This window comes from Benincasa hispida, chromosome 9 (assembly GCF_027475165.1).
Source record: "Benincasa hispida cultivar pf3 chromosome 9, pf3_genome.v1.1, whole genome shotgun sequence".
Classification (NCBI taxonomy): Eukaryota; Viridiplantae; Streptophyta; class Magnoliopsida; order Cucurbitales; family Cucurbitaceae; genus Benincasa; species Benincasa hispida.
The window spans coordinates 67432391-67459679 of record NC_143486.1 but is presented as its reverse complement, the minus strand read 5'-3'; the positions used below and the strand labels follow the sequence as shown (position 1 = coordinate 67459679).

The 27289-nt window shown below is 34.7% G+C and overlaps 2 protein-coding genes across 2 annotated transcripts; one reads left to right on the top strand and one right to left on the bottom strand.

Annotated features, from left to right (window-relative positions):
* The first annotated feature begins 9974 nt into the window (after positions 1–9974).
* LOC120087257 (SNARE-like superfamily protein) lies at positions 9975–12189 on the top strand. The gene is made up of 6 exons (XM_039044194.2): positions 9975–10240; positions 10330–10428; positions 10529–10579; positions 10913–11086; positions 11622–11681; positions 11904–12189. The coding sequence occupies exons 1-6, from the start codon at positions 10238–10240 to the stop codon at positions 11943–11945; spliced, it is 429 nt and encodes a 142-aa protein (XP_038900122.1). The 5' UTR covers positions 9975–10237; the 3' UTR covers positions 11946–12189.
* Positions 12084–12903, bottom strand: LOC120087258 (cypmaclein-like). Its single transcript, XM_039044195.2, has 3 exons — positions 12711–12903; positions 12586–12628; positions 12084–12502 (listed from the first exon to the last, which is right to left on the bottom strand). The coding sequence occupies exons 1-3, from the start codon at positions 12789–12791 to the stop codon at positions 12321–12323; spliced, it is 306 nt and encodes a 101-aa protein (XP_038900123.2). The 5' UTR covers positions 12792–12903; the 3' UTR covers positions 12084–12320.
* Positions 12904–27289: the final 14386 nt, after the last annotated feature.

The window sequence follows — 27289 nt, the reverse complement described above, 5'->3', positions numbered from 1 at the left end:
ACCTCTTGTCAATTTGAACATTTCAAATCAATACCAAGAACTGATCTTCAACTGAATCCAAGCTACCAAGGGGACCTAATGGACCTGTAACTCGAAGCTCCAATGGTACATGAATAACTAATTAAACTCTTTAGTCATGGGATTCACCATCCATTAACTGCCAGGCACTTCGCTAAAGACCGACAGCTGAACTCTTCTTACTACAGATATATTATGTGTCCATCTTAACCAATCGAGAACCCTTCACAAATCGCTCGTAAGTACAGTTGGGCCAATAATCGTTATGCCCTTGTAGTTACATCTGTCTTCTTAAGTACCACTGATCCCTCTAATGAATATCAGTCATAGTCCTACTATGACTGAGTCTTCTCTTCCAAAGAGAAGTTGTGGCTACTATGTTCAAGCCCCAGAATCAGCCCTTAAGGGAGCAATCTCTCTACTTATCCCTGCTTCAGGAAAGGAGTGTATTCCATCTTGTGGATTGAGTTCCCAGCTCCCAGATTAGACAAGTCCCCAAAAAGGTAGGAATGTTGAGTTGGCAATCTGACCACTCTCACCCATACTAATCAAAGGACCGCCCTCAATGGTAGGAGTTCCCAACTCACTCAGAATTGAGGTCATGTTACCTATGGTCATCCTAGTGAAGTGAAGTCTCTGTCATGAATGGTGTTATATAACGAGACATTAACACTTCGTGGTCAGGTCTTATACAAACTCTTTGTATAGGACGCCCCCAGTCGCATGCCCCCAACACGAATGATCAGGATCAGACCATCTGTGGCAAGTCACAACACTTGTGACCATTTCACAAAGCGGGCCGCTTTCGTAGCATTACCAGGATAAGGTTTCCTTCTTATATCCATATACTACAAACCATTTTGGTTATCACTCGAGCCATGATCCACTTATATGTCACCACATACATGCTTGAGCCACATACAAATAACCAAAGATTTTATGTTTATTGGATTGTGATAAAGCAAATAAAACAAATAACCGAGCAAAACAACAAGATGTGAAGTAAATATCATATATTAACAATCACTGGTGTTCATATATACTGTTTACAAACTACAGGATACGAGACTTTAAGGCATCAACCCCAACAACATATACATGCTTAAGTTCACATAAGATAACCAAGGAACTTTGTTTATTGAATATGAGTAAATGCCCGAATTAAATAATACTTATTTTATTCATTGAACAATGTGTATCTTTACAAAACAACGAGACTCCGGGAGAATTAGGACACCAATCCCAACAATCTCCCACTTGTCCTAATGACTCGGGAGACTAATGTACAATACAATATAAAAATGTACAATATACAATAAACTAGGGCATACCCTAGTATCATCTCCCACTTGCCCTAGACAAGATGCCACATGTCCTGCAGACCCAGACTCTCCAAGTGATCCTCGAACACATTAGTCGTGAGGGCCTTTGCAAAGGGATTAGCAACGTTGTATCCTATAAGGATCAGATCCTTATGTCCATACACAAACATGTAGATTGTTCTCCGAAGATACTTGAGGATCGTCTTGAACGGGATGAATGGGTCAAAGGCATGGATCTCGAGATGGAGTCTATATACTTCAACTCAATATGGAATCTTATAGATCAACCTAATGGGGTTAAATCTATAGGTTGTAAATGGATCTACAAGAGGAAACGGAGTGCCGATGGGAAAGTGCAAACCTTCAAGGCTAGACTTGTGGCAAAGGGCTATACCCTGTTAAAGGGAGTTGACTATGAGGAGTCTTTCTCGCCTATTGCCATGTTGAAGTCTATCCGCATCCCCCTCTCCATTGCCTCTTTTTTTTACTATGAGATTTGTCAAATGGATGTCAAGACTGCCTTTCTAAATGGTAATCTTGGGAAGACCATTATATGGTGCAACCAGAGAGATTCATAGCCCAAGGTCAAGAGCAAAAAGTTTGCAAACTGAATCGATCCATTTATGAGCTGAAACAGGCATCTCGATCTTGGAACATTCGGTTTAATACTGCAATTAAATCGTATGGCTTTGACCAAAATGTTGATGAGTCTTATGTTGACAAGAAAATCATCAAAAGTTCAGTAGTTTTCCTATTGTTGTATGTGAACAATATTCTACTCATTGGGAATAATGTAGGTTTACTGACATTAGTTAAGAACTAGCTAGCGACCCAAGTCCAAATGAAAGATTTGGGAGAGGTTTATTTTGTTCTTGGTATTTAGATCTTTCGAGATTGGAAGAACAAAGTGCTAGCGCTGTCTCAGGTATCGTACATTGACAAGATATTGCTCAAGTATATGATGCAGAACTCTGAAAAGGGCATACTGCCTTTCCGGCATGGAGTTACATTGTCTAAGGAAATGTGTCCTAAGACATCTTAAGAGGTTGAGGAGATGAGACGGGTCCCCCATGCATCTGTTGTTGGCAGTTTGATGTATGTGATATTGTGTACTAGAACGGACATCTGCTACGCTGTGGGGATAGTCGGTAGATATCAATCTAATCCAGGATAGGGTCACTGGACCGCAATCAAGAACATCCTCAAGTATCTTCGGAGAATGAGGGACTACATGCTTATGTATGGATCTAAGGATTTAATCCTTACTGGATATACAGACTCTGATTTTTAAACTGATAAGGATTCTCGAAAATCCACTTCAGGCTCAGTGTTCACTCTTAATGGAGGAGCTGTAGTATGGTGAAGCACTAAGTAGGGGTGCATTGTTGACTCCACGATGGAGGCTGAGTATGTAGCAGCTTGTGAAGCTGCTAATGAGGTCGTTTGGCTCAGGAAGTTATTCCAGACATGTCTAGGCCCATCACCCTCTATTGTGATAATAGTGGTGTTGTGGTGAACTCTATGAAGCCTAGGAGTCACAAACGCGACAAACATATAGAGTGGATGTATCATCTCATCCACAAGATAGTGCATCGAAGGGACATGATTGTTAAAATATGAATAACTAGGTTGTATTTTAGTGAATGCATATAATTCTATCACAATGAATTTGGATTGATCGTGCTTCCGCTCATGGGTTCTCTTTGATAAGAGTTCCTTCAGCTTGGAGAAGAGGGAAAAACTAAATTTCTTTTATTTTTTTTTAACCTTAAATCCATATATATATTTTAAGAATAAGTCAAACCCTAATTTGACCAGTCAATATCCAATACATATATCTTCTTTTCCTTTTCCCCTTTAACCTCTCAGTCTCCCACAAAAATAATCCACAAATCCAAATCACTAAATATAAACTTAATTATCTTATCACATTTAATTCAATGTCGAACTCCAAAATAAAAAATATAATTTTGAATAATTCGAGATAATTAATTTTAAAACCCAAAAAAATCGAATGTCATATTCATCCCTCCTTAAGAATTTTCATCCTCGAAAGTTCAAATCTCGAAAGGGCTCTAGATACTTTGTTTTCATCTCGTTCTCATATTTTCAAATTACTTCTTTAGATTGATGATTCTACTGAAAACTTTTACTAGCACTATCTCCCTATTATGCAAAGTCTTAGCTTCTTTAGCAAGAATTTTTCTTAGGCTTTGACTCATACATGAAATTTATCTAGCACGTACCTCTTTGACATAGAAACATATAGAAAACATCGTAAGTTGTAGAAAGTGGCATTAAACGACATACCATAAAGTCCAGTTGATCTAATGTTTCAATTGACTCAATGAAAACATAGGCTTAGCTCCCCTTTCTTTCCAATGCTAAAACACCCTTCATAAGTACTACTTCCAGAAACACTTTATCACCCCTCTCAAATCCAAGTCTTTACACCTAATGTCAGCGTAACTTTTTGTCTATTCTGAGTTGTCTGCATTCGTGCTCTAATCTTCTGCATTGCTTCACTTCTAATCCAGCTCAATTCCTAACAACTTTTGCTCACTGACCTCTCCCCAACAAACGAGAGATTTGCAACTCTTTCCATTTAAGACTTCAAATGGCGACGTACCAATAATAGCCTAATAGTTGTTATTGTATGCAAACTTCATCAAATACAGGTGAGAGTCCCCACTCCCTGAAAACTCCAATGTAGAGGTCATACTAGATACGACATAATCTCAAGATACGTAGCAAAGAATGTCTGATCAACTGAAAATTGCTTCTATATGGGGAGTGCCAATTGTGATGTCTTTCTTAGTAGCTATGTGTCTGAGAAACAACTTTGTCCAATTAAGTCTCATACTCATTGGAATCTTAACATAAAGCCTTCTACTACCAAGGGCTATAAAGCTTACTTGCCAATCCTCATGCTACTCTTTAGTCTTAAAACAATCGTATATAACTTTTTAAACCTCATTACGAATGAGTCTGAAAATCTCTTACATAATGAGATTCCTGAAGTCCCTGAAAACCATAATGCATCAGTCCATAAAAAACACATCCATATAATCTCATAATAACTATATATGATCCATGAATATAGCTTTTAAGGAAAGAACCTTCTTGATTCACACATCCACCTCAAGAATATTTATTTTCATAGAGTTGTTAAACTCATTGTCCATGCAAAAGAAAACATACAATTTACAGTGCCCCAACCCATAACTCAAAATCCAAATTCGACACCTAACAACCCTAACATTCCTTTGCGACCTGACTATGCAACCACACTCAACTTTTAATAATTGATACATACACGGGAATTTCATCTCTCTTCCTTAACAAACAAAACAAGTGTGCTCCAAGGTGAAACATTAGGGCATATGAAAAATTTTGCTTAATAGTTCATATTTCCATGACCTGAGCAACTTCATCCCATTTGTAGCAACTTCCTGCTATCAACTTAATTTTGTTAACAAGTCTATCTCTTATGCCAATGGTGATCTTGGAAGATCTAACCTACTTAGCTTTATCACTTATATAACATATTCCTTACTTGAAGCTAGATTACTTTCACCTTCAAATCAAATTGATGACATTATTGATTCCTTGTCCAAATATCCATGCCCCCAATCAAAATCTCTAAAACTTGCTAATATCTTTCAGTGATTTGCCCCTTCTTTAACAATGCCTTACCTCTTCCATTTTCATAGTTTCTGGTAACTATAGCTACTAAACCTTTTCAAATAAAACATTATTTTCTCCTAATTCACTTTAACTTGAAGAAGCTTACGAAGCACTCTCTACCAACATTTGATTGTCTCTATTTAACCTTTTATTTTGAAAATATAGTTTTCAAGCTAACACCGAGTTCTACAACCACAACCTAAGTAAGCTATTGTTTCAACTAATAGACACTGAGATCCAAAGTCCCAAATGTTAACGAGGGATTATTCTTTTACACCGAAGTCTACACTTGATAACCACTCAATTCATGTCTTAAAATCCAAATCATACTCCAATACTGAGGAGTCTTGAACACATTCATTTCATTTTTATTTTTTTACCTATCCAATATAATAAAGTATTTCCTTATTACTTTTATTTTCCTCACAAGTTGACATGGCCTTAAAACTCCAAATACTTTTCTTTTCTCTTGACATAGTTAATTAAACTTAGTTCATTCATCACAACAGTCCATGAAGACAAAATCAAATTACCTGGAGATCAATAATTCAATCTAACAACTTGATTTTCCCCACTTAAAGCCAACTTTATTTCCATCCATCTTGGATTCCTTGCCAAAAGCATCTTATCAAAGTCCTATAAGGAGTTCTTCATATTATCACCTATATATCTGCTAGGATTTTTTTTTTTCTGTTTAGACACGTTACATGAAGAAGCACAAGCTAACACCTTACTTAATCCACCAAACCCTAATACCACTAGAGTGATTATGACTTTTTGATCCATTCAAAATTCTTCTTAAGGCATATGACTTTAATATGTAGCAACCTTTAATAAAAAACGTAGTCTCTTATTCTTCCCTTTCTTATCCCTAAAGCAACTTTAATCTTGTACCTATGTACGTGCCTTGTGAAAAAATTGTTGTCACATCACATAGTTTTATTAAACCTCAAGATCTCTGAACGGGAATATCTATTCCTTCTTAGCAGTCTTTTCATAAGATAAAATATCGTCAAGTGACTTTTAACATTCATCGATTTCTTATCAAATCATAACTGATTAATCACCTCGTACTAACTTCCATAAAGGCATTAAACAAGATGTAAAACATAACATGTGCTATTAATAACTTGTGCTATTAAATTAAACAAATGCTTTCATATAAAACTTTTCGTAATACTTTTACTGATCGGACGTACTTGGTGATGACAAGGAATCCAATGATGGGCCATAAGGAATATTTTGGATTTACAATGTAAGTCAGTCTACAGAACCAAAAAACTTAAGCTCTGATACCAACTGTAATGACCCAACTTTCTAATATACTTCAAGGACGCCACTACATGCATGCATAAGCTTGAAAACATATTTCTAGAAGAAAAATGCAATAAAAAAATAAAAAAAATCATTAAATAAAGCTCTAAAATAATAAAATAAAATATAAACATGTTCAGGGTACCCCTAGTCCACTTCAAAATAAGTTGAATAAATAACTTACTAAAACAATCGAATAATTTAAATATTTGACTCTAAAACAAAACATAACACTTTGAGAAAATCATGTGCGAAAGCGATGTAAAGTCCCAATGGCTCTGTCATGGATTTCTCTTGTCATTCGCCAGTCTATCTTTACCTCTACCAGGAAAAAAACATATAGAGAAAAGATTGAGTATAAAAATACTTAGTAAGCAACCCACTACTGGGCCCACTACGTGTACAGGTTAGTCTTTCTAATAAAACAAATGTGTGCATCCCGATATAGGGATAAGGGGCGAATCTGAGGGCACGCTTTCATAGGTAGTGGCTCCGAAGAGTCACAGAAAAAATCATAAATATAGGTGGCAATCCCATAAAGACGCTAAAACATACACAAGGGATGTACACAGTTCGTTAGGAATCCTAATAGCCACTATTAGTCTAACATAGTCATAAGTATGTAATCATAATCTTAGAACATCCTCACTCAAGAATTTCCAGAATAGCCTCAATAGTCCATCCATCATTCAAACGTAGCAAATCATTCACATAATATCATATTTCCCATAACATAACACAAGTTTCCAGAACACCCTTAATAGTCCAACCATAGCAAGTCATAGCAATTCAACCCATCAAAATATAATCATGCTTTCAGTGCAATCACAGTCTTACATCAACTTAGGTTCGAGTGCGAACCAGTAGTAAATCACTTACCTTAGAGTAAATCCAAACGATTTTGTTCCTTTGTTTATCAAACTTCTTAATCCAAAGCCTAAAACATAAACCATAATCAGTTTCATCCTATAAAGCATAAATTTCCAACATACTTTACCTCAACTATCCTTAAACCACTTGCCCAAATGGAGGTAAAAACAAGATTAATCCAAGATTTCACTCAAAGACATCCACCAAGTATTCCAGCCTATGCACAAATCACTAGTAAGACAATGACTAAATTCCTAACAATTAAACTTAAGATAACCTACAAAAACCCAACGGCTTCTAAACAGTGCCTCAAAATCCTTCAAAGCTCCAATTTAACATAAGCATTATGAGTAACAAACTTAAACTAGTACAAAGCTTAATGGGTAATCTACCATTAAACAAGAACCTAACAAAACTCACTGATTATACACCCAACCTTACTGGAAATTTCTTCAAAATTCTTCAAATTCTTCAAGAACATTAAATCTATGATCAAGGCAATGTGAAGAAACTAAAGTTAGACCAACCTACCATGGACACACTTGAAACTTAATTAAACTAACCACATACCAGTAGATTGGAAACAACCCAACGAAATCTCATCAACTCACCAGAACCCATCAAACTCTAAAAATCTGGCAATGTAAAGCGATGACTCAGTGGCAGTGATCAACGGTCGGCGGTGAATGAGTGCGACGGACCAAACAGTGGACGTTGTAACGAACGGACGACCCGACGAAAACCTACACGAACAGCCACACTGAGACCAACTACGGATCACTGTGGACAGTGGTGTGCCTTCAGATCTGGCAGTTAAGACTCCAACGACAGCGCTAGCATGCGAGTGAGGCAGCTGGAGATCAAGTGGGCTGCAGCTGGATCATGACGCGATCTGAAACTCCGGCGGAACGAGCAGCGCTGGGTCACAACTGAGAGATGTTGGAGGGAGGGAAACTCACGACTGTAGGCTTGGAGAAGAGGGAAAAACTAAATTTCTTTTATTTATTTTTTTTAACCTTAAATCCATATATATATTTATATACATTAAGAATAAGTCAAACCCTAATTTGACCAGTCAACACCCAATATACATGTATATTTTTTTTCCTTTTCCTTTTCCCCTATAACCTCTCAATCTCTCACATAAATAATCCATAAATCCAAATCACTAAATATAAACTTAATTATCTTATCACATTTAATTCAATGTCGAACTCCAAAAATTGAAAATATAATTCCAAATAGTTCGAGATAATTAATTTCAAAATCCAAAAAATTCGGGATGTCACATACTCATTTACACACCACTATTCATATAAATGAATATACACATACTTAATACACTTGACTGAGATATTTGATATGTTTGATAATGATACATTGATTGATATACTTGATAATGATGCATTTGACTAATACACTTGATAATGATGCACTTGACTAATATACTATTAATTTTTCAATCATGCATTCGTTTATACTACTAATAAACTTGATACACTTGTCTGATATACTTAATAATAATCCACTTGATAATGATATACTTGACTGATATACTGCTGATAAACTTGATAATGATGCACTCTTTTATACTTTCGATCCGCTTGACTACTATACTAGAGATAACCTTGATAATGATGCACTTGTTTATACTGCAGATGCATTTGACTGATAAACTATTTATAAACTTGATAATAAAGCGATCTTTTATATTGTTGATGCACTTGATTGATGTACTGTTGATAAACGTATAATGATGCACTTGTTTATACTAATGAAACACTTGACTAATATATTGCTGATATATTTGATAATGATACACTGTTTATATTGTTGATATACTTTATAATGACATATTGTTTTATACTGTTGATACACTTGATAAAAAATATATTAAGTTTATATTTTTAAAAAAAATTCACCCAACTTCTTTTTTTTCATACGCAACAGAATCCTCCTCCCCCTCTCCCCCTCCCCCCAACATCTCTTTCACCAACTAGTGTTGTTGTCTACACCATCTGTCGTCGCCCACACTTCGCCTCTCTCGCCACTTCTGTTCGTTGACCGTTGCAGCCTCGCCACAATGTGAATTGTTACCATAAATCCCCTATCATCTGCTTCTATCTCTGTTCCAACCAAAAGCATGAATTTGTTAAAATGGCAAAATTGAAATACAAAATAAACAAAAAATCAAAATTGAGAATTTTTCCATATATGCAAATTTCAATACATCAAAGACATGTATGCAATTATACATTCTAAATTTTTCACCCATTAAAAACTCCCTATTATACTTACATGAATGACATTTTATTTCTTATTTTTTCATATTTTCTGAACTTTTTACAATAGGATAAAAATGTAAATATATATATATATATATATATATATATATATATATATATATGGAAATTCTGGGGTGGATATGAAAAATTGTAAAAAAAAAAAATAGCACACATAGTTTTTCATATTCTACAAATAGTACCATCCAAGTGCATCTCAAGAGGATTGATAACACAAATTTACTTCTTTAAATGGTACATTCAAAGCAATCATTTTTTCCAACTTTGTTGATGAAAATCTAGTCAGGACTAAGATTAGAAATGTCTACGGGACAAGACAGGATCGGAGATGTGACTTTATTATTATTATTATTATGTGAGAATTGAGTGACATTTTATTACTTATTAAGTTATTTTCATGTTTCAGGAATTTATTTATTTTTTGTTTTTTCTTTAAACTTCATGAAATTTTTTTAATGATAAAATAGAAATGCGAAAACATTGTTAGAAATTCAATTGAGAAAATGTAAATTTGGTCTAAAAAGAAGAATAAACAAGAAGACTATTTTGGCTGCTTTGCTCCTGAGATCCTCTCACGGAGCCGAAGAGGAGAAATTTTGAACCTACGAGCTACTGGTACAGAACTTTCAAAACATCAATTCGTTTGCAACTTTGTGCTCCAAATTCGGCTTCCGATAATCAATTCGAGCTGCTTTCGTCGATCTTCCTTCCTCATTTTCAACAATGGTCTCTCCACTTTCTCATTTTGATGATCTTCCTTCTTCCCCGTAGTCTAAGATTGTAAGGGTTTTGACATTGACATTCTATTTTTGCAGATCCGGTTCATACTTTTGCAAAACAGGCAGGGCAAGACCCGTCTCGCTAAGTATTATGTTCCTCTTGAGGAATCCGAGAAGCACAAGGTCGAATACGAGGTATTTCTAATCCCCTCGTGAATTTCCTTTCTTAATTCTCTGATTCCAATTTCCTCTTTCCAGTTTAAGTTCTCGGTCTTTTCTTTTGATTGAATTCCAGGTTCATCGATTGGTTGTTAATAGAGATCCCAAGTTCACTAATTTCGTCGAGGTGAGAACTTTTTGTTATAATTCTGTAGGTTTATCTGTATGTGATGATATTTTAATCTTATGCTGTTGAAGTTGAATGAAAGATCCTCTTCTAACCAAAGTGTGATGTTTACTAGCTAAGGAAATGGGTTTATGTTGTCCTCCTTGTAAATAAACTTGTGTTCTGATAGAGAATTCGTTCTTCTCTGTTCTTTGTTGGGATTTGTTTCGTTTCAGCTGACATTTTTTAGTTTCCCTTTGGGCATGAATCTTAGTATTTGTTTGTGTTGCATATTGTGTTTATTTGGTTCTTATGTAAGCTCTAGCTTATTGCAACCTCAACTGCTGTTTGTAGTTCCGAACACACAAGGTCATCTACAGACGATATGCAGGATTATTTTTCTCTCTTTGTGTGGATATAACAGACAACGAGTTGGCCTACCTCGAGTGTATTCATTTGTTTGTGGAGATTCTGGATCATTTCTTCAGCAATGTGTGTGAGCTCGATTTGGTTTTTAATTTTCACAAGGTTTGTTGATCTTCATTTGCTTTCTTCTTCACTTTTGCTTCCATTCTATTGTAGTATTGTGTACCAATGAAGGTTCTCTATTTCTCTTTTGAAATACTGGTCTTGTGACTCTCCTTTCACTTCTTGTATTATAGCATATGGTGTTTGTTTATCTATTCAATTTCTTAAGTAAATAGCTATATTGGTTGTCTCGGTTTCTTAATTGGAGAACATTTTATCTTTCCCACTACCCAATGGATTCACAGTGTTCTCCGTGTTTGTTCTCAATCAGTTGATGCCAAGGCTCCAACTCAAATTCTTTGTTAGCAATGTTCATCTAACTCATTCAGTTTCTTATGTCCAACAACGGCAATCAAATTCTTTGCATATTTTCTTGTTTCCTTGAGATGTTGATACTTACGTTTATATTTCTATTTCCCTTCTAGTTGAAAGTTGTAAATTTAAAGATTCATCATTTGAGATTTGTTAATATGGTAATTACTGTGTTGAATTTTCTACCATGCTGATCCACATTTTTATGCTGAATCTGATGAAGGTCTATCTGATACTTGATGAATTTATTCTTGCTGGAGAACTCCAAGAAACGAGCAAAAAGGTAATGTATTGCCTGTTTATTCCTAGTAATTATGGTTTTCTCTTTACCTGACTGTCATTACTTGTCAACACAATCTTGCATAGTCATGGAACTGTTAATGCGTCCATGTTTAGGCATGAAGCCATATTATGAGAGTTTATTTATATGAATTTTATTTGGCCTAAATGGTAATATTCAATCTCACGTTTAAATAATTTTTTTTCCATCTTCAAAAATTCTCAGGCGATTATTGAAAGAATGGGGGAACTGGAAAAGCTGGAGTGAAGATAGTACATGTTAGAGATCTAAGATTGCAATTTGTTTTTCATGACAGAATTTATTGTGTTACTGATTTCGCTTTGTTTCCCCCACAGTATATTTGTCCGTGTGGTCTTGTTGTGACAAATAGAACAAAGAAAAAGGTGAACAGAATTTGAGTCCCCTGCATCTCTCTTGCATAGTTTTTGAACAATTCAGAACATCAACCTTTTATAAATAGTGAAATCTACAGAATTCATTCTTGTTGATATACTTCTAGAATCAAAGTTGTCTCATTGATTTGTTACATTCAGAGAAAAGACTATTGATTTTAACATCTTTATTTTGGATATCTGTGATTCTGAGACCTTACATCATCAATCATAGAACCAGCAAGAATGTCTAGGGACACTTGTGCCTGCCTCCATGTGTGGTCATATTAGCATAGCAGGGACAAACATCGTAGTTGCCTGAAGTGCCCGGTGGGACGCATTGACAGCGAGCACAACAGGTTCCACATGCCCTCTTGCAGATCTTCTGCCTCGACGATAATCGGCACCTTGCATCACAAGCTTTCTCACAATCTGCAAGAGGCTCAGATTTTGGTCACGAAGCAAGAACCATTAACATTACAATGTGAGTGCAGGTGCTCAAATCCCATTGTTACCTATCTCGTGAGGAAGAGGGTTATCCACCTGAGTCGTGATAACCTGAAAGATGATAAGGCCACAAAGTTGAGAAGCATTGAAAATATTGAAAGTGAATAGACAAAACAAATAGAAGAAGGATTACCATTTGGCCTGATTCCATAAGGAGCAGCATATCAAAAGCAATGAAAAGCATAGCAAACACAAGACCTTTAGTTGCTGCCATGAGAATTCTTGATGGTGTTAGTTATGCTGCAAGAGGTGTTTGTTTATAGGGGGCTGATTTTCGGAAGGGAATACAGTGAAGAAACTAAAGAAGTTAGGTAAATCTTTTTTTGGTAGAGATGGGAATCTAGAATGTTACATGGTTGGTTATGTGGTAGGTGGGGTCTTGTGTATAATTGGTGTGGAAATTGCTTTTAGTAGGCATGAAAGCGCCTGCTTGTATTACATTGCATCTCTTCTCATCATGTTCTGGAAAACTGTCTGTGGTTTAAAAGATTGTGGCATATGAATGGTTCAAGGTTACTCAAGTTCGAGCTTTGAAGTCAATAAATGGTAAATCAAGAATCTTGAGATGAGTACATGAGAATGTTTCAAGAGCAGAAGAGATGATGAGTTTAAGAAGCTCAATGAGAAATCATGAGCTTATCTTAAGGAGCAGAAGAGATCCAATTATGACATGAGCTTGTCTCGAGTAAGTGTAGGAAAATACGACGATACTTGATCATCTATTCTATAGGTTGGAACAATTGTGTCCTTGAGTTCTAAAGAGTAAGAGCAGGAAAAAGGTGATAAGTTTGTGAGACCTAATAAAGATAAATAGTAATAGATTCGAGGCACTATCGATGTTGGACGAAAATGCATATGAAAATATTGATGAGATGTCTGTTGATGGATGATTCTGGAAAAATTATGAATATATATATATATAAAATAAATATTTTGCGATTTTTAAACAAGTTAAAATGTTTATTATTTATATCATAATCACATTAGTGACATTTTGTTGTTTATTTTTGTTTTCGTATCTATAGACTTCTTTACAATATAATAAAAATGTAGATTCTCTTTCATGTCAATAAAAAAATCCATACAAATGTGAATATATTAGTGCAAAGGTCAATGTGTCTGATAAAAATTTAGTATCGTGGACTCGACATATTCTTCCCTTCTGGAGTATGATTCTTGCACAAATAAGTGTCTTTTACCTTGAGGTGAGACCTACGAAACATTACACTTTCAACTACGTGTGGAAACCACCAGCAAATGCTAAAAAAAATATTGATTTATTATGAAATTGAGGAGTACAAACGGGAATATGGATATGGAAAAATATAATATAATAAATTAAAAATAACTAAAATTATAAAATTGGACAATAGGAAAATTTAGTGAAATTTGGTGTGGATTTCTCACCAATAGGTATATCATTTTAAGATACACCAATGACCACTGTTTATAGGCAAAGTGGCAAGTAGGATGTGGACTTACATAGACACCGAGCATGAATTACTACAAGGCACATGGACAACATGAATAGTGACACATGGTCTTTGGAACACTAATTAAAGTGAAGGAAAAAAGTACATATTTCATATAAGACACGCCACTAATGCTGTGCACCAATTTTTCAAAAGTTGTGGTTGGTAATGCCTTTATAAATAAGTCTGTCAGGTTATCCTTCGAACAAATTTGTTGTACAGTGATGTTGCCATTTTCTTCAAGATCATGAGTGTAGAAAAGTTCGGTGAAATATGTGTTGTTTTATCTCCTTTAATATATTCTCATTTGATTTTGGCTACGCAAGCTGTGTTGTCTTCGTATAATATTGTTGGAAGATTTTTATTAGAAAACAAGACACACATTTCATGAATGTATTGAGTCATTGATCTTAGCCATACACATTCTCAACTAGCTTCATGAATTACAATATTTTAGCATATTTGAGGAAGTGGCAATTATAGTTTGTTTCACCGATCGCCATGATATAGCAGTTCCTCCATATGTGAACAGATAACCTGTTTGAGATCTAGCTTTGTGTGGATCAGATAAATATCCAGAATTTGCATAACCAACTAGATAAAAATTTGATTTATTTGAATAAAATAAACCCATATCGATTGTTCCTCGAAGATAACGAAGTATATGCTTAATTCCGTTCCAATGTCTTTTTGTAGGAGAAGAACATATCTAGCTAATAAATTTACTGAGAATGCAATATTTAGTCTTGTATTATTAATAAGATATATAAATGCATCAATTGCACTGAGATATTATACTTCAGGACCAAGAAATTCTTCATTATCTTCTCGAGATCAAAATATATCTTTTTTTATATCCAATGGACGGACTTCCATTGGAATATTTAATGGATGTGCTTTGTCCATATAAAATCTTTTCAAAATTTTTCCTGTATAAGTTGATTGATGAATAAATATTCCATCTGCTAAATGCTTAAGTTGCAAACCAAGGCAAAATTTTGTTTTTCTGAGATCTTTCATCTCAAATTCTTTCTTAAGATAATCTATTGCCTTTAAAAGCTCTTCAGGAGTTCCAATTATATTCAAGTCATCAACATGCAGTTATAATAGCAAATCCTAATTGTGATTTCTTTATAAAAACACACAGACATATTGGATTATTTGATATCTTTCTTTCAATAAATATCCACTCAAGCGATTGTATCACATCTGTACTGATTGTTCCAATCCATATAATGATCTTTGTAACTTTATTGAATACCATTCTCAAGAATTTGATGTATATGTTTCAGGTATCTTAAATCCTTCTAAGATTCTCATATAACATTATCAAAAGATCCATATAAATATGTTGTGACTACATCCATAAGATGCATATCCAAACTTTTATACATAGTCAAATCAATTAAATATCTTAATGTAATTGCATCCACCACCGGAGAATACGTCTCCTCAAAATAAAAACCAGGTCCTTGTGAAAAACCTTGTGCAACTAGTCTTGCTTTATATCTTATGACCTCATTATTTTCATTTCTTTTCCTCACAAATACTCATTTGTATCCCACCAGTTTAACACATTCTGGTGTTCAGACTACTGGTCCAAAAACTTGACGTTTTGAAAGTGAATTTAATTCTGTCTCGATTGCTTCTTTTCGCTGAAGCCAATCTTTTCTATGTCGACATTCTTCAACAGGTTTTGGTTATATGCAAAAATGTTGTCAATAATTAAATTCGTTTGATTCCATCTTTTTCCTATCATGACATAGTTTATTGAAATTTCATTATTATCTTTAGGTATTTCACCTTCCTCACTAGTCATGTCAAGAATTTCTTTATGGGTATTTACATCCTCAACCAAATCTTTTTCACTATTAATTATTTTTTGTTTTCGAGGATTTTGGTGTGTTCCAGACTCATTAGTGATCTTTGTAAATTTTGATGGATTTGTAATTAGTATATGTGGCTTAGTTACTTTCTTTGCATCTATAAATGCACATGGTAATTGATTTGCCATATTTTGCAAATGAATTATTTTATGAATTCAAGTTCACATTGATCTGGACAGGGATTTAAATGAGACAATAACGATACATTCCATGTAATTTTTTTTTTACGACTTCTTAATTCCTTCCCCTAATGTTGGAAAATTTGTCTCATTAAAATGAAAATCAGCAAATCATGCAGTAAATACATCACTTGTCAGGGGCTCAAGATATTTAATAATTGATGGGGAATCATATCCAACATATATTCCTAACCTCCTTTGAGGACCATCTTAGTGCGTTGTGGTGGAGCAATAGGAACATATACTGAACATCCAAAAATTCTCATATGGGAGATATTTGGCTCATGACCATAAGCTAATTGTAATGGCGAGTACTTATGATAAGTTACTAGCCTAATGCGTACAAGTGACGCTGCATGCAAAATAGAATGTCCTCATAAAAATGAAGGAAGCTTAGCTCTCATAAGTAATGGTCTTGCAATTAATTGCAAACATTTTATAAATGATTCTGCTAAACTATTTTGTGTATGAACATGAGCTACAGAATGTTCAACACTCATCCCAATTGACATACAATAATTATCAAAAGCTTGGGATGTAAATTCACCAACATTACCAAGATGAATGGTCTTAATTGTATAATCAGGAAACTATGCTCTTAACTTAATTATTTGAGCAAGTAATCTTGCAAATTCAAGATGTTGACTTGATAATAAGCATACGTGTGACCATCTATTGGATGCATCTATTTGTAGGATTGTATCAGCAACAGCGGAAGCACAATGTTCATCTAAGCATTCAAATTCACTAATTTTGGCAAAATATTGAGCATGCCCTTGCAGAAAAACAAGTGAGTTTCAAGACATACCTCTTGTAGAACTTCTTCAAAACTCCTTCTTTAGCTGCTATCATCTCCAAATCTTATTGTAGACCCCCTCAAGATCTTCCCCACTATTCTCTCGGTACTCTAGATTGAGTTATTATAGGGATGGAAACGGTTCAGTTCAGTTAGGTTTCGTGGTCAAACCGAACCGAACCGATTTATTGATTCAAACCGAAGCGAAACGAACCGCACGGTTCGATTCGATTTCAAATTCGTTTTTGGCATTTTTAAAAAATCCATGTTATATTCTTTTTTAATTAAAAAAATAGTTCGGTTTGGTTCGGTTTTAAATTCGGTTTTGTTCTTTAAATTAAAAGCGGTTCGGTTTTAAATTCGGTTCTACACTTTTTTTAAATATATCAATAAATAAATAAATATATTAATTAAAAACGGTTCGGTTCGGTTTCAAATTCGGTTTTCGAAAGTGAAACGAAATCAAACCGAACCGAATTAATTCGGTTTTAAAATTTCTTCAAACCAGATCGAACTGCATTTTTTGGTTACACGAAGTTTTCGATTCGGTTCGATTCGATTTTTAGAAACAGTTTGGTTTTTGCGGTTTGAATGACCACCCCTAAGTTGTTGGACTCAAAACAAGCTTGAATTAAGGGATGAAGGAGAAATGTTCATAATCTTGTTGAATAACTCTTTCTTCAACCCAAATTTTCTCTAAAATTCTCTATAGATTGCATTACCGATTTTCACTCCAATCTATTTATTATATTGCAGATCAACATGCAAAGGAGAGACTTGCATGAGTTGTAACTCATGCTTGGAGAAGACAAGGCCAAGAAGAAGCATTATGTGTGAGCTACTTCAAAGATGGATAAAAATTTTCCATTTAAGTGTTTTATTTTCTAATTTTCAATTTTATCTCAAAAATAAAAATTTGATTTTATAAAATCTATTTTGATTTTAAAAATGAAAATTTTAATTAATTTCATAAATTAATTATTAAATAAAACTTAAATATTAAATTAATTTTAACATATATCCATCTTTATATATTTAAATCATATTTAAATATATATAAATTCTCCTATTCCGTTTAATTCTCAAATTAAACATGTAATTATATCTCATATAATTACTAATTCCCTTAATTTTAATTTGAACGTTTCAAATTAACTTAACACGTTATTCTAGAGCTAGTCCGTTACAAGCTAGTAGGGGGTTACAAGCTAGTAGGAGGACCTCGCGGACTTACAGATCATGGGCACTCATTAAACCAAATTAATCTCCATTTGTTAACTAATGGGTCACTCCACTAAAGCCCATAATTGCACTCCCCTCACTATAAATATATATTATGTCCACATGATTTAACCATAATCAGCAAATCGACCCCCGGGATAAGGCTGGGTCAAATATTTGTTTTACCCCCGAAATTACGTCTTTTTCCTCAAGTCCCTATTGATCCACTAATGAACAGCTGGTTTGTGATTCAATCACTAAACCAAACTTTATCAACCCAGTGAGAGGGTGAGGCTCCTTGTTCAGTACCTGGATTCATTACTTGAGAGAACAACCTTTCTCCTATCCCTAAATTGGGTAGGTGTGAACTCCGTCTTGCACCCTATGTCCCCAGCTATATATTTGGTCTTACCCTGAAATGGGAGTCTTATTGAGCCGACATTGTTGAGTCAACCCTCAACTATGTAAATCTAAGGGCAATTCCAAATAAACAGGAGTTCATAGTTAGCTCAGGATTAAGATCGAGTTACCTAAGTCATCTAGGTGAAATAGTCAGTCTTAAACAGTATCCAGCATTATAAAGTAAGAGTGACTTATTTCTTGGTCCCGATCTTATGCAAACTCATTGCCCCCACTCCTCATGTCATAACATGTACGAATTAAGATCATATCGTATGTAGCACTTTACAACTCTTTGTAACAACTACAAAGTAGGCCGCATTCAATGTGTTGGCTTTTTGGCCCTTAATCTCAAATTAATTAATTTTAATTAATTAATTAATCAATTTTTTTATGATAACAAACTCAATTTTTAATTACCGAAAATCCTAGTGTTTTAATATGTCCATAGCGTAGAGCTCGGAACAACGATTCCAATACCTCTTGAATCACTCAAATCAGAGCTAAAACAAAGACAACATGACCAAAACAAGTCTATAGAGAAAATACCGTGGTTGATGACATGACATAACGAGACCATTTGCATGTAGACATGTGGCAGCATATTGGTTGAATGGTGGATCATTAAGAGATTAACATATGATGGACTTTTGATTTTTGGATTGATTTAAAATTAAAAAAAAATTGAAATTAAAAAGAAATTTAAAAGGAAAATAAATTTAATATTATTTTATATTTATGTCTAACGGCTAGTTTTTTACACATTGTATGTTTTTATTTTTGGATTGACTTTAAAGAGAATGAATTAAAAAAGAAAATGAATTAAAAGGAAAATGAATTTTCTAAAAAATTTTCCATATTTATATAAACTATCTTCCTCTCCAAATTTTAAACTAACAAATTTTACATTTCATAATCTTCCAAAACTCAAAAGTTTTCATTGTTACTCTCTCTAAGCTCCCAATTTTTTTCTTTTCATCTTATTCTTGAAAGAGTATTATTGTATTGTGAGGATAAATTTGTTAAGTGCTTAAACTTATAAATCCACTCTAGTGAGAGTTGTATTGTGTTCTTTAAAAATTCCAACATTTGTAACGGTTTGATCCTAAACGGTGGAAAGGATCAAGTTTGCTCTTGAACCCGTAAAAGGAGCTGTGGTGTAACGGTTGGGCTCTAATCCATGGAAAGAGTCGGAAAGATTTTATTCAAATTCCCAAGAGGCGCTTGAGGAGTGGAGTAGGTCGAGTTTAACCGAACCACTATAAAAATTACGGTGTCTTCTTCTCTAACTCTTTCCTTTTTATTTTTGTAATTAATTTAAGCAATTTATTGTATGTTTTAGTTTGTTCTTATTTATTTGCTAAAATTTGATAGAATTAAATTATCACATTTTTGTCATCTTATTTGTTGCATAAATTGAATTTTTCTTATTATTTATAAAAAGTGTATTAATTAGTTTAATTGGGTTAATTTAGAAAAAAAAAGTTTAATTAAACTCTATTCACTCCCCCTCTAGGGTTGCCATATCGATCCAACACAATGGTATTAGCAGAATAAGGTATCCAACCTTATTCATATATCATAGATCATTTTGAATATTTACTCGAACCTGATCCACTCTTATGTCTCCACATAAAGTTCAAGTACTCATACAATAGTCATGGGTCTTAGTTTATTGGATTTAGACTTCCATACAATTTATGAAATCAATAACAAGTATATTGATTATAGAAAATGTTTATTATTTTACAAACTGCGAGTTTTTAAGACATAAAACCCAACAATACTTCCACTTGGACTAAAACTCCAGTTGATCAATATATACAAATATATACAATGTTGAGTTTACATGGAGAGAATAAAATGTACAAATACAATAAACTAGAGCATTACAATACCCACAAATTCTCCTACTTGCCCTAGTGATACAAAACTCGTAGACCTAGTCCTACTAGGTGACCCTCGAACATTTTAGCCGAGAGGGCCTTTGTAAATGGATCGGGTAAGTTGTCTTGGGAAGCAATTTGGGTGACGATTACGTCTCCTATGTATACAATCTCCCTGACGAGATGGTACTTTTGTTCAATATGCTTTCTCCTTTTATGGCTTCGTGGTTTCTTTGAGTTTGTAACTGCTCCACTTTTGTCACAATAGAGAGTGATAGGCAGGTGCATATTAGGAACTACTTCCAGATCTGTCAATAACTTTCTAAGTCATACTGCTTCTTTTGTTGCTTCGCTTGCAGCTACATACTCGGCTTCCATTGTGGAGTCTGCAATACAACTCTGCTTTATGCTTCTCCACACAACTGCTCCTTCGTTAAGAGTGAATACTGACCCCAAAGTTGATTTCCTCAAATCAATATCGGTCTAAAAGTCAGAATCAGTATCCAGTAAGGACCGGATCCTTAGTGCCATACACGAGCATATAATCTCTCGTTCTGCGAAGATATTTGAGAATGTTTTGAACAGCAGTCTAATGGTCATGACCAGGATTAGACTGAAATCTGCTGACAATTCCTACAGCATAGCATATATCGAGATGAGTACACAGCATTGCATTCATCAAACTCCCAACTGTAAATGCATACGGAATTCGATTCATCTCCTCAAGTTCTTGAGGTGTCTTAGGATTTTGTTCCTTAGACAAGTGAATGTCATGCCTGAAAGGTAAAGATCCTTTCTTAGAATTTTTCATTTTATACCTAGACAACTTCTTGTCTATATAAGATACTTGAGATAAAGCCAATGTTCTGTTCTTGCGATTCCGAACTATTTGGATTCCAAGAACATACAGCGCTTCTCCTAAATCTTTCATTTGGAATTGTGAAGTTAGTCATCTCTTAACGTCAGCTAGATATTCTACCTCATTCTCAATGAGCAGAATATCATCAACATACAACACTAGAAAAGCGACAGTTTTGTTGACGATTTTCTTGTATACACAGGGTTCGTCAACATTTTGTTCAAAGCCATAAGATTTGATCGCAGCGTCAAATCTCATATTTTAGGATCTAGAAGCTTGTTTTAATCCATAAATGGATCAATTAAGCTTGCAAACTTTTTGCTCTTGACCCTACTGTATAAACCCTTATAGTTGAGACATATAGATACTTTCTTCAAGATAGTCATTCAGAAAAGTTGTCTTGACATCCATTTGCCATATTTCATAATCATAAAATGTGGCTATGGACAAGAGTATTCTAATAAACTTTATCATGGCAACTGGAGAGAAGGTTTCTTCAAAATCTAATCCCTCTCTTTGGGTAAACCCTTTTTGCCACAAATCTAGCTTTGTAGGTCTGTACCTTACTAGCTTGGTCTCGTTTTCTTTTGTAGATCCATTTACAACCGATGGGTTTTACCTCTTCAGGTTGATCTACAAGATCCCAGACAAAATTGAAATACATAGATTCCATTTCAAGGTCCATGGCTTTAATCCATTGATCTTTGTCCACATCGTTCATTGCTTGATTAAAAGACAATGGATCCTCTAAACCATCATTTGGTATGATAACTTGAGTTTCAGTTAAACTCATGTACCGATCAGGCTGTTGCACAATCTGTTGGGATTGGTGTCCTAATTCTCCTGGAGTCTCATTATTTTGTAAAGATACACATTGTTCAATGAATAAAATAAGTATTATTTAATTCTGGTATTTACTCATATCCAATAAACAAAGCTCTTTGGTTATTTATGTGAACTTAGGCATGTATATGTGATATACAAGTAGATCATACCTTAAGTGATAACCTAAATAGGTCTGTAGTATAAGGATTAAGGTGGGATACCTGATCTTGGTGATACTACGGATATGGGCCACTTTGTAGAGGTTTGCAAGTGTTGTAAACTACTACAGATGGTAGATTCTGACCATTCATGTGGAGACATGGAGCGGAAGTGTTCTATACAAAGAGTTTGTATAAGACCTAGACCATGAGATGACTAGACTCTGTATATAACGCCGTTGATACTAGAGACTTGCATCTCACCTAAACGACCATAGATGACACGACCTCAATTCTGAGTGTTTTGGGAACTTCTTCCTTTGAGGGCAGTCCTTTGATTAGTATGGATGAGAATGGTCAGATTGCCAACTCAACATGCCTACCTTTTTGGGGACTTGTCTAATCTGGGAGCTGGGAACTCAATCCACAAGATGGAATTCACTTCTTTCCTAAAGCATGGATAAGTAGGGAGATTGCTTCCTTAAGGGCTGATTCCGAGGCTTGAACATAGTGGCCACAGCTTCTCTTTGGAAGAGAAGACTCAGTCATAGTAGAACTATGACTGATGTTCATTAGAGAGATCAGTGGTACTTAAAGAGACAAATGTAACTACAGGGGCATAACAGTTATTGGCCCAACTGTACTTACGAGCGATCTGTGAAGGGTTGTCGCACTGCTGATTGATTAAGATGGACACATAATATATCTGTAGTAAGGAGAGTTCAGTTGTCAATCTTTAGTGGAGTACCTGACAGTTAACGGATGGTGGATCTCATGACTAAAGAGTTTAGTCAGTTATTCACATACCGTTGGAGCTTCAAGCTACAGGTTCATAAGGTCCCCTTGGTAGCACAATAGATTCAGTTGAGGATCGGTTCTTGGTGTTGATTTGAAATGTTCAAATCGACAAGAGGTATTTTGATTATATATGATATAATCGCTATGATGTATGAGATACATCTAATAGAAGATTAATGTAAATGAGATTTACATTAAGTACCATGGAATAGAAAAAGAACTATGGTTTATATGTTTCATGAGATGAAATATTAAAACTATAGGTTATAAATATAGTATGATAAGTTGGTTATCATATATATTTATAATAATATTAATCATTGGATAATTAATTCTTTTTCTTTTAAATAACCAAGTTAGTAGGTGGTTATTGAATCATGGTAACAGTGAGTTTAAAAGGAAAATGGTTTTCCTACTTTAAAAAGAAGTTTTTTATAAAAGTTTGAAAAAGTTTTGAGTTTTCTCTCTCGCTCAAAAGAAACACACGAAGTCGTCAAGTAAATTCGGATTTACTAAACGACGGTTGGGCGAGCTAAACGATCGTGCAGAGTAGAGTTAAACGATCATGCAGTATTTACTAAACGATCGCATAGTTTTGCTAGACGATCGTTGACCTAAGATAAACGATCGTGAGTGTATGTAGGCTACAGATCGAGCTAAACACTAAACGATCGCATAGCTTTTGCTAGACGATCGCATAGCTTTATCTAAACGATTGGGCATCAACCTATGCGATAGGTCTCCGTCATCTCCCACTTGCCCAGTCGTGTACGCGATCGTTGTTTCCTCCGTTTGTCTGCCTCATACCAAGTCCGAACAGAGTCCACCCTCTGGATTCTCACATCGAGAATACCAAGTTAGCCTTGTTGGTGGTGTCAGACTCAACTCGACACCGTCGAGGTTTTCTAGAGGCTATTCGTGGTGCTGTGGAGGTCGTTCATGTTGTGGAGGAGTTCGTGAATGAGGAGATCCTTGAAGATGAGCACGAAATGTTTGTGATGTGTTCATGCAGTGTTGCGATCGTGTAGATAGAGCGTTCATGGTTTCTATTGGGTTTCTATTGTTCGAGTGATCAGAGTGTGCATTAGAGCATGGAGACGCTTCTGCTATTATGCGTAGAGTTTGATCTCTGTTCTTTTGAGATTATTCATGCTGTAATTTCTCTGTATGAATTGTATAATCGTTTGTATTCAAGTCGATTGTAAATGCATTGTTCATTCATGATTGTAATTTGGAATAATCTTGTTCCCCTGCTCATGGAAATCTCGCTTCCGATTTCCTTCACAATCCTCCCACTACAACGAGGCATTCTCAACTCTTGAGAAGGATGTGAAATATCAGTCTTATCAACAACTCTTGTTGATACATTTGTCGTTTCTCTGGATATTTCTTCTATTACTAGCTTACTGCAAGGTTGATGGTTCTTTATATAATCTTCATCTAGGAAGGTTGAAATTGTCGATACAAACATTTTATCTTCTTGAGGATCATAAAAGAGACCACCTTTTGTTTTTTTGGGTAACCTATAAATAAGCATACTTTTGAACAGTGTTCCAGCTTTTTAGGATTTTGCACCAACACATGTGTTGGACAACCCTAAATCCTAAAGTGACGTAAATTTTCTTTACGTCCCATCTAGAGCTCGTAAGGCGTTTTAGAAATGCTTTTTGAAGGAACTATGCTCAAAATATACACCGCAGTCTCAACTGCGTGTCCCCAAAAAGAATTTGGTAACTGAGTATAACTCATCATGGAATGAACCATGTCCAACAAGGTTTTGTTTCTCCTTACTACCACATCATTCTGCTGAGGTGTGCCAGGGCTGTGAGTAGAGACTGAATTCCATGTTCTATCAAATAGTTCTGAAATTCTGTGTCCATATACTCATCACTTCGATCCGATCAAAGTGTTTTAATCTTTTTACCTAATTGATTCTCAATCTCAGCCTTATACTCTTTTAACTTTTCAAAAGTTTCAGACTTTTGGTGCATTAGGTAAACATGCCTATCCATGGAATAATCATCTATAAAACTGATGAAATATTCATACCCTTCTCTTGCTCTAACATTTAGAGGCCCACAAAGGTATGAATGAATCAGATCTAGGGTTTCTTTGGCTCTAAGAACTTTTCCAGAAAAAGATCTTTTTGTCATTTTACCATCGAGACAAGACTCACAAGGTGGTAATGAACTGTCTTCCAACTTGTTTAAAAGACCGTTCTTAACTAGTCTCTCAATCCTGTTGAGATTTATGTGAACCAACCTTAAGTGCCAAAGATAGGCATTTAGAGAAATCTTTCTTTTCTTATGAGTCCCAGCAGTTTTAAACATCTCTATGTTCAAAACAGCTTTACCTCAGTTGATTTTAACATGTACAAGTTATTTTCTAATTTTGTAGAGCAAATCTATTTATTTCCCATTTTGATGAACACTTCACCATTTTCGAAATAAACTTTATAATTTTGTTCTAGCAAAAAAGAGACAGAAATTAATTCTTTTTCATAGAAGGAATATAATATACATTTTTCAAATAAACGTACTTATCTCGTATAAATAACTTCATATCTCCCACTGCTTTAGCTAAAAAAATCTCCCTGATTCCTACCTTAAAGTTTGTTTCACCTTCTGTCAACTGTCTCCAGTAACTTGTTTCCTATGAGATAGTACATATATCATTAGCAGCACCTGAATCAATTATCCAGATTTTATCGTTTTCCACTAAACATGCTTTGATAACAAGTAAATCATATTTATTTTGTTTTTCGAATTGTGCATTCTCATCTACATAATTCATAATTTCAGATGAGTTGGGAGATGGAGGAAAATCCTCTGTTAAAACTCTTTTGGTGTAACCAACCGCTAGTAATTTGTTTGTCGATTTGATTTTACTGTTATAAATCAGAAGTGAGTATTCTAGAATTCGACATGCTGATAAAATTCAAACAAATTCTAATTAGCAAATTGTAACTAAATCCAAGATCAAATTTTAGCAAAAAGTAATAATGTACCCATAACCATTATTTATACGACACTTTAGTGAGTCAGAATATGTGCTGTCGTGGGGCAGTTAGATACTCCTTCACTGAAACAAACAATTTTGACCAAACACTATCCCTGGAATAACTCTTATTCCTATAGTCGTTTAGTTATCGTTTTTGGTCAAGATCTTTACTAACAACTTCGTAATTCTTGTAAGTGTGACCCGCCATTTTTCAGATCCTATAAAATGGTATGAACTTGCCTCCGAAATAAAAGACGATATCCAAGACGAAACTATAAAACCTTTTGATTTTATTGAAGCCTGGGTTGTTCCGAATCCTATGTTATAACCCTCCGTAGGGATAGCTGTCGCTAAACAACTAGCAAAGGGCCGCTTAAAGCTAACCAACAGGCGCAACATAGGAATCTTACAGTTTAGACTAATTAAGGAGACTGTAGGATATATTGACACATATCCTCACCCACTTACTATGAACTACTTCCTCCGTTTACCTTGATATTGACTCATACAAAACACTTTCCAAATGGAGGTCACTCCCAGGGTGACACGAAGCGTCGTATGAATCTCACGGTGTAAACTATGTGGAGACGTGACAGTTGAAATCTATATATCGTATAAAAGACTTATATTTGAACAACTCCCTCTTATTCACCGAAATCTAGATTTAAGCTAAAAAATACTTTTTGAATGGAGGTCACTCCCAGGGTGACACAAAGTACCGCTTAAATCTGAATTGTGAACATTTAGAGACGTGAGAGCTAAAAATAACGTATTGTATATGTTATTAATCTCTCATAGAAGTTTTCTAATAACTCTATCATATAGAAATTATTAAACTACTACTGAAGTATTCTATTTGGGTATATTTATACTTAGGTTCTTTTCAGCTAATAAAACAACCCTAAGTCTATGTGGTTTATCCAAGTATAACTCTTATAATTGGATTTTAACCTACAATGTGTAGGTGATAAACCATTTTATTACCTCACATCACTCATGTGTGCTCATAATATTTAACAATGTGCCCACCAAATTTTCGCATATGTTTTTTTCAATATGCATTACATCCAATTTATGTCGTAACAATAGTCTGGACCAATATGGAAGTTGGAAAAAAATACTTTTTTTAGTCCAGTTTAGAATTCTCTTTTTTTTTTTTTATCTTACTTCGATGGATGTTTGCTAAGCACAGAAAAGTTTAGCGTATTTATTTGTCGTAATATCTCTTCTCCA

Excerpts from the sequence above, each read along its gene's own strand:
- LOC120087258 (XM_039044195.2), bottom strand. The coding sequence starts at position 12,791 with ATGGCAGCAACTAAAGGTCTTGTGTTTGCTATGCTTTTCATTGCTTTT. Across the intron at positions 12,629-12,710 it reads TTATGGAATCAGGCCAAATG|GTTATCACGACTCAGGTGGA; the intron begins GTAATCCTTCTT and ends ATCATCTTTCAG. Across the intron at positions 12,503-12,585 it reads CCCTCTTCCTCACGAGATAG|ATTGTGAGAAAGCTTGTGAT; the intron begins GTAACAATGGGA and ends AGCCTCTTGCAG.
- LOC120087257 (XM_039044194.2), top strand. Across the intron at positions 10,429-10,528 it reads AGCACAAGGTCGAATACGAG|GTTCATCGATTGGTTGTTAA; the intron begins GTATTTCTAATC and ends ATTGAATTCCAG. Across the intron at positions 11,682-11,903 it reads TCCAAGAAACGAGCAAAAAG|GCGATTATTGAAAGAATGGG; the intron begins GTAATGTATTGC and ends AAAAATTCTCAG.